The 14,828-nt window shown below is 39.0% G+C and overlaps 1 protein-coding gene across 1 annotated transcript in view; it reads right to left on the bottom strand.

Annotated features, from left to right (window-relative positions):
* Positions 1 to 14,828, bottom strand: part of itfg1 (integrin alpha FG-GAP repeat containing 1) — a 167,933-nt gene that overhangs the window by 66,163 nt on the left and 86,942 nt on the right. Inside the window, exons 11-12 of the mRNA XM_048184707.1 lie at positions 6,002 to 6,155; positions 3,297 to 3,402 (exon numbers count right to left, since the gene is read on the bottom strand). Of these exons, the coding sequence (XP_048040664.1) occupies positions 3,297 to 3,402; positions 6,002 to 6,155 (260 nt within the window). The remainder of the gene's footprint in view (positions 1 to 3,296; positions 3,403 to 6,001; positions 6,156 to 14,828) is intronic.

Here is a 14,828-nt window from a genome sequence, read left to right as displayed (position 1 = left end):
TAAAAAACAAACAAACAAACAAACAAACAAAAAAAAAACCCCGCACCACCATCTGTAGAACTTAGTGACACTAGCGCCACTGCTCTCAAATGTTAGTCTAGAGCCCTGCATGAGATGGATGGATGGACAGAGAGACACACAAATAGAATTGCATAATGACAGATAGTCTGGTGAAAAAAAGAACTACAGGACTGAACAGAACAAAAACAGCAAATCATTCATAAAATTCAATCTGAATGAGTGACAAAAAGGCCTCCCTTTATGAGTTCCCATGTAGTGTTGTAACATGTGGGAGGGGGGCTGGGTTTACAGAGTGACAGATTGCAGAGGCGAGGAAGGAGTGCGCACTGGACTGAACAAAGCGCACAGATGTTCCTCATTGCAGCTCATCTGCATTCTAATAAATGAACAGAAATGCAATCAGCTGCCATAGTTCTCCCACTCTGCCTATAGCCAACACACACTTACTCATCCACACACACCACAGACACACACTCCAACCACCGTCTGTGTGTGTTTAGAGCATGCAATCACAGAAAATTACAGCACCTGGCCTATCCCCTCCTCTTGTACTCCCCTGCTACCCACTGACTGCTCGTTCGGACTTCTTTTTGTGTCTATTGATCTGTAGCTCAGAGAAGAGGTATAAATTTGTGTGTATGAGCATTTATGTCATAAAATAATGGAGCAAGTGGGTGATTTACACATGGCAAAAGATAAAAAGGCTACAAATACTGGGATGTAAATGTAGAACGGGTGAAAAAAACAACAACTAAGGCTTCAACATATCACATGCCTATGATAAGGCTCAAATTCTTTTCATGTGCTGCTTCAGATTTATGTGAAAACACACATGGCCTTGAGGACTTGGCAGCATCAAATGGAAATAAATTGTTTATTTACTCCACTGAGGATGAAATAACTGAGGGCTTCCCTGGCAAATATGTAAACCACTGGGCACTGAGAGAGGGAAAGGTAATTGCACAGGACATAGCTTACATACCCACAATCCCTCTAGAGGACAACAACGAGGCAAGTTGATATAATGCAGTGGTGTACGTCACCTGCATAGCCTCAATGGACGGTGGTGGGTGAGGTGGGTCTCAGGAAATTTCTAGTCTTTCATCAGTACTGGGGCACAGGCCCCCAACAAAAAATGATCCCAATATTTTGATACTCTTTTTGTTACTGTTATAAATACAAAATGTTTTACCTGCAGTAGAGTCGATCACAAACTGCACATGTAATAAAGAGCTGTTTCATCTTTGACAAACTGACAGACATTAAAGTATTACAATAGATTGTAGGTAAATATCCACCTCCTCCAGCACTCTTTTTGTTTTCTGACTTATCCACCACTGCAAAGTATTCAATGTGTAAGTAAACTGTCCAATTTAATTAAACTGAATTGTGTACAATTTTAGAGGTTTCTGCAAACCTGTTATAGTGATTTATTTGCGAATCTGGCATTTGGATCCGATTCTAAACAGCTGATTGAAAAATCACATGACGTTAAATAATTATCAGGGAAATATTGTCAGAATAAAATGATTATCAGGTTGGTATACACTATTCTGCAATATTTTACTGGGGCACAGCGGTATTTCACTGAGGCTCATGCCCCAGTAAAAAGGGTCGAGCAACACCCCTTTTTTAATACAAAGAACTTCTACATTTTGGGCTGCAGAATGGCAGTTACTAGCACATCTTTCAGTTTGATGAGTCATTTGCAGCCAACTGTCTGAAGAGAAAGGCATCTCAGAGCAATTTAGTGCACATGAACATATGGGATATGGCAGTTTCTTTAGTGATTCATGTGCAATTCAAACTCTAACCCAGTGCTTTTAAATATAGCACAATTTCTACTGCTTGAACATGGTTGCTTAATGTATTTAAGCATCTGTGGACTGTCTCAGAAGTGCTGAGGATATAAAGAGCTAATATATTTAGCAGGGATGGGCCTTCATTTACAGTTGCGCCTTAATCAGACTGCAAATTACCTTCCAAAACACACTATTAATAGTTTTTTAACCTCAATATTAAAAATTAAACATCTTTAATAGAGGTTCTTTTTTTGCCAGTATCTCACTAATATTAGCACCAATGTTCAAATAGAATTGTACTTGTATTACTTTGTGCAAAAACAAATTAAATTGATCAAAAGTGACAGTAAAGTCTTGTATTGTTACAAATGCTGTTTTTGATCTTTTTTACTCATCAAACAATGCTAGAAAAAAAAATCCACCGTTTCCACAAAAATATTAAGCACCACTGTTTTCAATATTGACAATAATAAGAAATGTTTCTTGAGCAGCAAATCATTATATTAGAATGATTTCTGAAGGATCATGTGACACTGAAGACTGGAGTAATGATGCTGAAAATTCAGCTTTGCCATCACAGGAATAAATTACATTTTAAAACACATTAAATATAAAAGAGTTATTTTAAATTGGATTAATATTACTGTTTTCATTGTTGATCAAATAAATGCAGCCTTGTTGAGCATGAGAGACTTCTCTCAAAAACATCTCTGAAAAATCTTACCAAACCCAAACTTTTGAACGGTAGTGTAGCTTCCATTTTACAGCAACAGAGAGTCAAAAAGATGCAAAGCACATCTGTGTGGAATGGAGTAGAGTAGATTAGACAGGCGGCAGACGGTAGAGGAGTGCAAGAGCAGGAAGTCATGAGTCGTCTGCCATTTTTCACAGGGAAACTATATAAACTACAGACTCATAAAAGCAGCTTTATTATGAAGGAGAGTCTATTTGTATAAAACATCACATTTATATTGTATATAAACATAAATTCCACCTCTTACTCACACACACAAGTGGCTATTTGATTTGAAAGGGGCAGAAGCATCTTGGGAGCACTTTGTCACTGCAGTAAACTACCCAGAGTGCCTCTCTCTTCAGAGCCAGACATTCTAGCTTACAGCAGTCTCATTAAACAGCACATCTACAGGAACGAGAGAAACAGAGCGCGCTAATAAGCGGGAGGAGGGGAGATTTAGAGACTCTGGGTCAGTCTCGTCCCTTTTTTAATCTGACACTGATAGAATGATCCTCACATGCTGTTACACTGAGGAAGCTAATCTGTGCACTTGAGCTAGAGGAGATCTCTCCTTCCTGCTTAATTAAAATGCAAGCAGGCAGGATTAAATGGCATCATGGCTGCTTTCTAGTGGACATATTTGGCACTGGAAATGTCAGCTCTCCAAATGTCAGCACCCGGAAGCTCTACCGTCGCTACGGTAGCCAGGCTGGGTAAACGGCACATCTCATACTCACCAATCACTTTTACGAAATATGCGTCGGCCTCATAGTTGTTCTTCAAAGCGTGGATGACGAGGTCTTCCTTTTCCACCTTGCTGAGCACAATCATATCTAATATTCCCTGCAAATGAGAAATCAGAAACAATGTATCGAGCCCATTGAATCTCTCCTGTCTGATGAACACTCGTATCCTTAATGGACTCCAGCAAGTTATTACGCTTCTTATCAGCCCCTCTCTGCAGTCTATCGGTCTCGCTCTTAAGAACATGGTTGCACAGGGGCTCCTGTACAGATAGCATCATAATACTTTGCTAATGATGACTAGCTCGAATGCTAACAAAATGAGACATGCGCGTGCTGTTTGTTTAATGAGCCTTAAGCTCCATTAGTTATGCAAGCATGAGGGAATTCAAGGTAATTGGCTATTTTGTGATTACGATGGGGAGAAGGTTGCGATACAGATAGAGAGAAGGATCGAGGGAGGAAAGAGTGAATCACAGAGGAAGAGACGATGACGAAATTAGACGTGTACATAAATGTTTGAATACAGACCCTCATACAGGCAACAACGCAACATTTCTTTAGCAGACAAACATGAGAAAGGCAGAAAAAAGGCATGAAAAATGTCACAATGCAAAAAATCTTAATGGTCAATTTTCTATATGCAAAGTAATCTTTGATTTTTTTTAATCTGCCGTGAAATTAGGGCTGAACAATGAATCGAATTTCAAATCGCCATTACAATTACGGATGCCACGTTTTCGTAATCGTTCAAAGGCGTGAATACCCCAAACCACTTTATTTTGAGTTTAGAGCATGTTACATTGTGAGAGGCAAATCACAACAAAAGGAACTACCAGTGACGTAAGTGTATGCTGATTGGTCGAACGTACGCAAACACCAGCACCCACCATTTTTAAAAAGCTGTGTACACAGCCTATATATTTACTCCACGAACTAACTCTACAAACAGAAAAAAAAAAAAAAAACACAGTCATAGATGAATCTCTCAATTATGTAGAACTGCTAAGCTAGCGACATTTGGCAACAACCACATGGAAAAAGCTAATACTTTTTCGTATACTGTCTACTTTCTTTGTATAACAGTACTATCTAATAACGTATTAGACTTTGAGCCTGTCACCATCACGCAAACATGAAATATCAAACATACAGTAGTAGTCCTTTACAGGTTTTTGCATTCCATTGCGCTATTTGTCATATTGTTTTTATGTTTGGCGGACATGTTTAGGTGTTGCGCTTGGGTCTCGCGTCTTTTGCAGCGTCTCACCCATGAAACTGCATTCTAAAAACACGGCGGTCAAGGAAAAAAAAATTTAAAATAATTTTGCCTTTTTTTCTTCATTCCACTGCCTGCGTGAATGAACAGCCGCTTAAGACTAGTGTTGTGTTTTATGTTCATAGAGCCTCACATGATAGCGGTTTATCAGGCGCGCCGGTGCCATCATGAGGTCAGATCATTTTCTTCTCCTAATGCGGTTTTCATTGCTGTATTGTCAACATGTCTAATTGTAACGCTTGCTAACATTTTTATTCAAAATTGCGATTTCTCGATTTAAAAAATAAGTCGAGGCAAAAACGTTTAATTCGAAATTTAAAAAAAAAAAAATCGGGAAAATCGCCCAGCCCTATTTCAAGAAGAAACCAAACCAATGTACAGTTGACATTTGAAGCGTAGTGCTATAGAAAAGCAAAAAAAAAAAAAAAAAAATTATGTTTTTTATATAAAAATATGGCATGCAGTTGCTTCAAACAATGGTATAAAGCTATTCAAAACTGCATTCAATGTAAATTGTGATAACAGTAATTAATAAATTGCATTTACAATTTCAGGATGCCATTTAATTCCAGACACATTCACGTGTGTGTCTTGTGTAGGATGAACAGTCCAATTCAATAACTCTGATCAAAGGACACTTAGAATCAATAATCTATAACAAGCCTTGAGCACCAGTGAGATACACACAGCTCAAGGGAGGCGAGATAGAGCTGCCCTCAGAGAAGCTCCGCTTGGACTACTAAGAGCAGAAAATGAGAGGTGAAGACCCCAAACCATAAACACAACCTTAATACTGAAAGAAATAGAAATAGTGCTGAGAATGACCAAAAAAAAAAAAAAAAGGCAAGCCTTTTCACAGCCAATCTGAAGTCTGTAGTAGATTTTTTTTAGAACTAGCATTGCTAGATGTGTGCTTATCAGTGTTAACTTGTAATTTTCATTAGTTACGTTTTAATGATTCTAATTAGTGTTAATTTATTTATAATTTATTCCAGTTTTTGTAATTTTTATACTTCAACTCAAATTTATTTGACAACAGTTAGTTGCCATGCAACATCTCTTTCATTTTTTATGATTAAGTTATTCACATCAGACACGGTTCAAACATGTCTTTAGACTACAGAGACTGCCACACTATTGGATGACAGGGTGTTAAGCATCAGAGGCTGGGGTTTGTGATGTAGAGTGTGTAGTTCTCTGCTCTCAATGTCATAAGAGGAGAGAGCCTGTGCCACACCACTGGGGCAACATTACAGTCAGAGTAAATCAGATAATGACTAAATCTCGGTATAATGCGGGTCACAGAGACATCAACAAGATGAAGAAAGAGTGATCAGGGACAGAGAAAGGGAGGGAGATTAAAGCAGTGGCATGGTTTTAATTAAAACGCCAAAAGCAAGGGGAAAAGGCCAACACTTACGTCCTCATAGATGTCAAAAAAAGTGGCCACAACAGCCTTGGGGATGGCACTGAGATCTGACTGTTCCCAGTGCACATGGAACATGCGGCCCACATCCCGACAGCTTGCGTTATTACACGGCACGTTCTCCAGCAGGAACGCCTGCTGCTGCGTGCTGTGGAGAGACAGAGAAAGAGAGAAATCACTGTTAATGTGAGTAGATCTGAGGAACACAATGCTAAAAAGTATGCAAAGACGACATGTCATGTTGAATTTAACCCTTGCTAATTAGGTTTGCCAGCATATAGCAAATCACTGAACTCTGACCAATTAAAGAGCATGTCTGAGCACTGAACACTACTTCAATTACAATATTATCCACACACATGCACACAGTGGAGTACAGTAGAGAAGCACAAGGCTTGATGAATAAGTGAGACTGGAAAAAAGGCTGAAACTTGTGCACTGAACTTTTCATCCCTAAATAAAAAAGGCAATTAAGCAGAACCTATTCCGCCCCATAATTCAGTGCTTTGTGTGGGGGAGGTGGATCTGGGAGACAGCAGTGAATTATGAAATGAGATGCTTTTCTGCATTGCTCAACAACCATTCTGCCAGGCCTCAGCTTTATTCATTTTTTTCTTACCTTTATTTCACTGCCATTTTCCCCTCTAGTCCGATATTTACCAAGTGACACTTCTCAGAACTACGCTAATTTCAACCTGGGCATGCGTGAGGCTAAAAATAGAAACTACATAAAGGTTTTCTTCTCTTTCTTCTTTCTGCTGTTTCACCTTGGTTTCAGGAGAAGGAAATGCAGATGGGAAGTGCATACATTGGAAGTGTGTTAAGTGCTGCCAACTTAACGCAAACACATACTCCAGTTAAGCTACATAAAAAGATTGAGCTACAATGTTCCAGCTTTGAAACAAGTTGAGGTGTACCAACTACAGCACTCTGCTGATTACCACAGAAAGCAATCCACTTGTCACTTGATTTATAAAAACAAACAAAACTGTGTTTAAAGTAATATTTATATAAATATATACTATTAAAAAAACGTGAGGTTGGTGTTTTTTTTAAAAAAACGTGAGGTTGGTGTTTTTTTTAATACACAGACAAAAACAGTAATATTGTGAAACATTAGTATAATTTATAACATATAAACATTTTTCTATTTTTATATATATTTAAAAATGTCAATTATTCCTGATGTCAAAACTGCATTTTCAGCATCTATGATCATTCAGAAATCATTCTAATATGTTGATTTGTTGCTCAAGAAACATTTCTTATCATCAATTTGAAAACATTTTAATATTTTTGTGGAAACCGTGATACTTTTTCTCAGGATTCTTCGATGAATAGAAAGATCAAAAACAGCATTTATTTGAAATAGAAATCTATTGTAACAATATAAATGAAATGTCTTCACTGTGACTTTATCAATTTAATGCATTCTTGCAGAATAAACATATCAACTCATCTAATTATACTATATTCAAGTTGGACCATGAAAATGAATTTTCCAGTTTAGTTTTTGTTCAGGATGGTCTGGCAGGCGGTGAGACTTCCAGTGTGAAATGTCTTGGTCAGTTTGGAGCTTGGTCCACTAATCTGTGCATTTCACAGCCAAAGCCTCTATGCACCTTTGCTGGCCGCCCATCAGCGGGCTTTGCCAAAGTCAGTCAGCCAAGCAGACCGACTTTGTCCCCTCACAGGATTAACTGACACCACACTTACTGCAGCACCGAGAACAGCTGCTTTACCAGAGCCTTTGCAGGTTTAACCGGCTGCCGCACACAGAAGGAAAGATTCTGTCCTTGTATTTGACTGTAAAACTATCATGACTGCCAATTTAAAGACTAGTAGTTGAAATACACCAGTGCATTTGGACAGCAGCTCTCGTTAAAGCATATAGACGGTGCCAGAATTTGTGTGTGTTAACCAGAATGGTATTTTAGATGTGTGCATGTTACAATTCAAAGTACGTGCCATTATGAGTGTGCGTCTGGTCAGTGGGCATGCAGGCCCCACTTCCTGTCCTTTCGCTCCCTCAGTGGAGCACAGTCGTGACCGGTGGCTCACTGTGCCAATCGCACACACCCATGAGAACACACAAGCTCCTTGTTTAATTGGGAGCTTTGGACCCAACACCATGGCAAACCCAGCAGGGAAGAGCAGGCCAGAGGCAAGCCCACAGGCTGACCTCTCCCTCCACCTCTGTCAACCTCCCTCTGCTTTTCTCTCTTTCTACGGATAAAGAGGGATTTGTCTGTGCCGTTTCCTGACCACTGTGCAGGCTTGGCATCAAAACGTGAATTTTTTAAGACATCCGTTATCCAGACGACAAACAGGGAGCGAGAGAGTGAAAGAAAGGCATGTTGAGAGGGACGGCAGGCGGCAGGTCTGGAGATTCTCTGAGGGGTAAAAATGACAGAAGCAGAGAGATCTCGTCCCCCCAGGCATCTCTTCAATACTGGTCCACCCACTATTCCTGAGGCTTCTCTGTCGCTCGCTCTGTTGCCGTATGTGTTGGTCTGTTTCTTTTTCAATTTGCTCTCAAGGGCAAAAACAAAGCAGTCTGAAGGGTGGATGGCATTTCAATCATTCGCTACCTCTGCTCTCTCTCTCTCTCTGGAAATAGTATGCTTCTGAATAAGGATACTGTACATAGGAAGCTAAAAAAGTCATTTGTTACTTCAACAAGGTAGAAAACAGGACACAGAATTAGAATTAGAATCTAAGGAAATAGAATTAAAATGAATTGATATTTAAAAAAAAACTGTGTAATTGTTAACCATAAAAGTGAATTTTGATTTGACAAAAGTTTGTTTGAAAGTTTTGGAAAACTTTACGATGCCTTTAAATTGAGATACAAAATGATAGACAGGCAAATGGAGTGACAGAAGAGACTGAACAATAGAACGACAGACAGATAGAATGCACGGACGGACGGACCCATGCTTGCTACAAGCTCTCCATGGACTGAGAGTTCATGTAGACTGCATGAACGAACAGAAACATCATTACTAGAGTACGGGAAGTAAGATCAGTTTAGCTAAGAGTGTCGTTTAATGCGAAGAGCAACATAACCAGAAAGCATGCCTTCCCCAATTGGCTGATGTAGATTTTTAGAGACCTTTCAAATTAATCCCTCCTCTTTAAAGAGAAGGAAATAAATCTTTGCTTAAATGTTTGACAGGCCTTTAAACTTTAATCGTGGCTGCATTTCCAGATGCCATTAAAAGTCTTAAAAGAAAACGGGAATACAGTCAACCACGATGGATCTGATGCTGTCAGGAGTGAGAAATACTGACACTTATTGACATTTATCTTCTATCTTCGCAAAATGAAGACGTATTTTTACTCTTAGTGGAACTGCCGCTAATCCTGACTGACAACGAGACAAGTATTTCAAAACACATGCTCATGAGATGGACGGCCATTGCCTAGCAACAGAGCCCCGTGCAGCTGCAGTAGCTATAGATTTGAGCTTGAGCCCGAGCTCAACCAAGGCAAATAATTCAATGTACGAATAATTCAACATTGAGATATACAGTAAATAATGAGGCCAGTGCCTATGTGAGATGAAAAAAACAAAACAAAACAAAATCAGGTCTCATGTATTGCAGGAGCTGCACTTGGTCTTACCGCAGTAAAAACCCACCCATTTACTTCAAACTGCAGAGCATAATAGCAAATGCAATCACTTGTGTGTGTGTGTGTCCAGGTCTTCCCCCATGCTCCTCATGGGAGTCTTTTGTCCCAGCCCTCATAAAACTAAAGCACTTCTATTAGGAGGTAATCCTGACATCATAAAGAAGTGTGCAAATGATGGCGTTCAATTATACATGCATTAGCCCAGCATAATGGATCTCTGTCATCTCACTCCACTCGTCTCACATAGCTTTTAACACTCCTGGAGACCCACGGCTGATCGCTCCATCCTTTTCTCTTTCTCTGGCCCCCTATAAACATTGTACAGGTATACTGTACCACAGCAGGTGGTTCTAGGAGGTAATACTGCTCGCTGAGCTGTGCAGGAGTTTCCTGTGGCTAAAGACATGTGTTTTTCAGGGAACAATGGCTGGTGCTGGGGACTGTTCTTATGTTCATTTCTCACCTTATATAGGTGGGTTGAATTCAGCTGGCCTGTTCAAATAGTATGCCTTCTTCTTAAAATTAAGTACTTCTTTGTATGGCATTATAGCTATGCAATAAAAAGCCATAGTCCCACACACTCCACAATTAAAGGGCAATTCAGATTTTCTAATCAGATTCAGTTCAATTTAGAAGGTGAATTAAAGGGGGAGTTTCCCCAAAAATGAGAAAAGTTACTCACCTTCGTGTTGCTCCAAACCTGTATGACTTTAATTGTATGTACAAAAAACACTGAGACAAAATGATTCTTCATTGGCATCACAGCAAAAATCCCCTTTTGGAACCTTTATTTCTAGATAAATCCCAGAGTTAAAGGGACAGTTCACCCAAAAATAATAATTTCCCTATGATTTACTCACCCTCAAGCCATCCATGACTTTCTTCTTTCACACAAATACAATCAGGGTTATATAATGTCCTGGGGCTCTCCCAAGCTTTATAATGGAAGTGAACAGAGGATGAGATTTTAAAGCCCAAAAAAGTGCAACCATCCATCATAAAAGATATACACACGGCTCCGGGGGGTTAATAAAGGCCTTCTGAAGCAAGCGATGCATTTGTGTGAGGAAAACATCCATATTTAAAACTTTTAAAACTAAAATAACTAGCTTTCAGGAGACGACTGTTCGCATACTGCGCAAGTTGATTTGTAACCCCTGACGTGATGTATGACGCAGGACATAGTATTGTAAGCCTAGACGCCTCTTGTGGTTCAAACAAATAGGGCTGTGCAACAAACTTAAGCTACTCTTCTCTTCCATCGAAATCCTCCAACATTTCTCTTTAAAAATTCTCATTTTAGACTTCTAATTCGTGACAACTGTCTGTCGGAAGCTAGTTATTTTAGTTTATAAAGTTTTAAATATGGATATTATGAAATGGATATGGATATTTATGAATGGTTGCACTTTTTGGGCTTCAAAATCTTATCCTCTATTCACTGCCATTATAAAACTTGGTAGAGCCAGGCTATTTTTAAATATATCTCCGATTGTGTTTGTCTGAAAGAAAAAAGTCGTATATCATGGGATGATTTTCATTTTTGGGTGAACTAACCCTTTAATGGATTTTTATTGCTGATTTCACATATTACCAAAACATACTGTTTTAATGAACAGTTTTTTTTTTTCTGTTAAAGTTGATAGAAGCTGTTCCTGCATGACTGCTGCCAGGTGAACTAACTTGCCACGAAAGGACTAAGACCATGGCACCAGGGCTTAAAAACGAAAAAAAAAAATTCAATCGTTCCACTCCGAGCAGAATCGATATTTTAACGTTTCTGTTCCAGCGTTCCTTTGCATTATAAACGTTCCGAAACCGGTTTGATTAGAAAAAATAACGGTTAATAACGTTATTTATTTTTTAATTTTTTTTGCGTGTAGCCTACATAATAATAATAATAATAATAATAATAATAATAATAATAATAATAATACGTACAGCATTTTATTTATTAAAAAACAAAGAGTGTCTTAGCCAATAGACCTACAATTATCTTTTATAACAAGATTCTGTCCAAATGTAAACCTATTAAACGAAAGGAAAAACTATGGTTTATAAATTAAAGTATTTTTTTCAAGATATATGTTTGCTGCATGGTTAAAAATACCGACGCTATTCCTGAGAGGAAAAAAGTCGCATAGGCCTATACGTCGCATTTTATTATTAGCCTACATTACATTATTACATGCATATCTTTGTTTATAATGTTTGTAAACATAAATTTTGAACAAAACTGCCCTATATTATTTATGTACTCCACAACAAAACCTCTAAAATTAACAGTTGGACTATTCAGGCTATATAAACGTCAAGCCAAAACTAATAAAAAAATATTTTATTTTTTAATGCCATTCCAGCTTCTATTGATATTCAAGGTGAGAAACGGGTTTATTTATTGGAAATAAATCTAAATAAGATGCAAAACGAATTAATTTAAAGTGAATCTGTAGCCTACCTTTCTCATTCGGCACGAATCCAACTGTTTTCATTTTCGAGACGAATGCTGAACTATTATTTAGTATATGAGCTTTGTACTTCACTCGCATTATCGATGTAAAACAGCATCCTTCACACATAACAGCACAGTGAGGTGGTGGTCACGGGTGGTAAACGGCAGATTGTATTACAGAATTAAATTGAGCAGTGTAACGTTTGGTTGATTGTATTTTATTTTAATATTTAACAGGCTGCGATATCAAGTAAGCAAAGCAAGAATTAGTGTGCGCGCGCGTGAGGCGCCGGCGCAACCACTGGATTTGTTTTCCTTCTATAAGACAGTAAACTGTCTCCGTAATTTATGGTCATAGAGGTAAAAGCAAGACATAAAAAAAGACACAAATAACCAAAACAAGCAGAATGTCTGTTTACTTTTCTAGATCTTTGGACTGCGCCACAAATAACCACTTTCGTTTTGTTAATCTGTAGACCTAATTATTTAAATAAAATATTTTGCGTAGCCTATAGGCCTAAATATTCCCTTTTATTTAATATGTGTTATGTAGGTAGGCCTAGTTTTCTCCGTTCAGAGAAGCTGCAGATGCGTGATGTGACGTTGAAAATTGTACTATCCTGCAATTTTCGCTGGTTTCAAAACGCACAACAAGCTGCATATTACTTGACATTCATTTTCACTTAAATGTAGGCCTACTACTAGACGGTTGGTTACATATATCATTGGAAAAACTAATGCCAGGGCATTGCCATTGTAACTTACCTAACCTATGATGACTTGACAGCTGGGCTGAGCGAGTCAGCGCGGGAATTTCACTTTAGAGCGTGAGCGTGGGCATTTCACTCAAGTTGGATGCGTCAGTGTCACATTTGCATAGGCTGTACTATTTGAATTCGTGATTGGTTGACTGCCAAATCAAAATATTAAACGGAACGATAAAATAACGTTATTAACCGGTTAATGGCCATTTCAAATTAGCGTTTCTGTTCAGAACGATTAAATTTGATTTCGTTTCCGTTTCTGGTTACGTTCCAGTCAAAAATTCGTTCGTTTCCGGTTTTCGTTTTCGTTCCTTGAACCGGTTCAGAGCCCTGCATGGCACCGACATGAAGATGTTTTAAAATAAAAGTCAAACATGGTAACATTTAGGGTGGATTCAGCCGTTATAAAACTGACCACTTATAGAAACTAAGCATTCACTTCTGTACCTGTGCAAGTCAAGTGCCGAAGAGAGAGAGGTGAGGAATTGGAGAGAGGCACACTGAAGCAGAGAGGTGATTAGAGCAGTTCAGAAACAGAGATAAAAAGAGTGAGCGAGAGTGTAAAAAAGTCTCTCAGGAGCTTTGCTAAACCAGAACACACCTGCCGGCCCACAAGATGGGCATCCACCTGCTGCCTGACTACAGATCAGCTCACACCTCTACACTCCACCTGTGCGTGAGAGAACTAGAGTCCACCACACATCTCATTATGGACCTCCACTATATCTGAACTGCTATAAAAAGATCCTTGATAAAGATCTCAGAAAGATGTCGGAAAAAACGTGATCCAGCACTTCATAATTGTAACTTCTGGATCAGTCCACTCTAATCAACAGATAAGTGTTCTTGGCAGCTCAGGTGATGGGTAGAGAAGAGCGACAAAAGGTGTAGAGAGAGAGAGAGAGAGAGAGAGATGAGCAAAAGCCGAGCTACCGTCTCTTCTGCGCTCGAGTCGGAGCAGCCTCACGTACATGACAAATGGATTTTCAGTACGGCCCCTCCGGCTGTTTAGCTGTGCTTTCCACTGCTGATTCTATTTGAATTGACAAATGAAAATAAATTTGATTTTCAATGGCATCCTTTGCATTAAAATCCATTAGGTCTGCAGGACTTAACGGAGTGGCCTCATTGGTGGAACACGGCCATTTACTATTTTAAAAAATCCATAAATTAAAACTGAAATGAGTCAATTTTACGTACTTTGTGGAAAAGAGAACAATCCCTTATCTAAATATCCCTGCCGTAGATCAACATATCATTCCTCTTCCCTGACAAGCTCTGGTGGGCATCCTGAGGCTGTTGATGCAGAACGTTAATTAATTTTTAGCGTAAATGGGTTGGAATGTTGAGGAGGTGGGACCATTAGCCCACGGCTTAACGGAGGTCCTATTGAGTGGGTCATTTGCATGGCGGGAAAATGACTTTGATCTACAAAGCAAAGTGACAGGAGAGAAAGAAAGAGCTAGTGAAATATCGAGAGAGAGGAGGAGCGCAAAGGAACTGGGAAACACCCCGTTAATGGCCCTCTTGTGTGCCGAGGAGGGGCTGCTGGCTGTTAGTGTAGGGGTTTGGCGCATTCGATGGGATGAGGTGAGGAACAGGAGTAGCCTTCAGCAAATTCAATCAAGTACGACCGCAGCCAGAGACTTCAGAACACAGCAATGGGAATGCAGTTTTTTTTCCCTTCTTCTATCTCAACACACAAACCAACACAAGGACAGAGTCACTGACAAGTATAGGGACGTATATACAAAAACACACTGCGCTAACATATTTGTTTCCGGTGTAGAAATACAAATTGTTTTTGATTTAATGCACAAACAAACTCCTCGTCTGCCCTTTTCTTTTCACCATAATCATTCTTTATTCTCATGAGCTGTTGTTTAATGTGTGTATCTCTCTCTCCATCTCAGACACAGAAGAAAGTTGATTTAATTACAGCTAGTAGCCATTTCATTTCCGGAGGATG

The sequence above is a fragment of the Megalobrama amblycephala genome, linkage group LG3 (genome assembly GCF_018812025.1).
Source record: "Megalobrama amblycephala isolate DHTTF-2021 linkage group LG3, ASM1881202v1, whole genome shotgun sequence".
NCBI classification, from domain to species: Eukaryota; Metazoa; Chordata; class Actinopteri; order Cypriniformes; family Xenocyprididae; genus Megalobrama; species Megalobrama amblycephala.
Note: the sequence above shows the minus strand (reverse complement) of the source record. Positions and strands in the feature narration are given on the sequence as shown.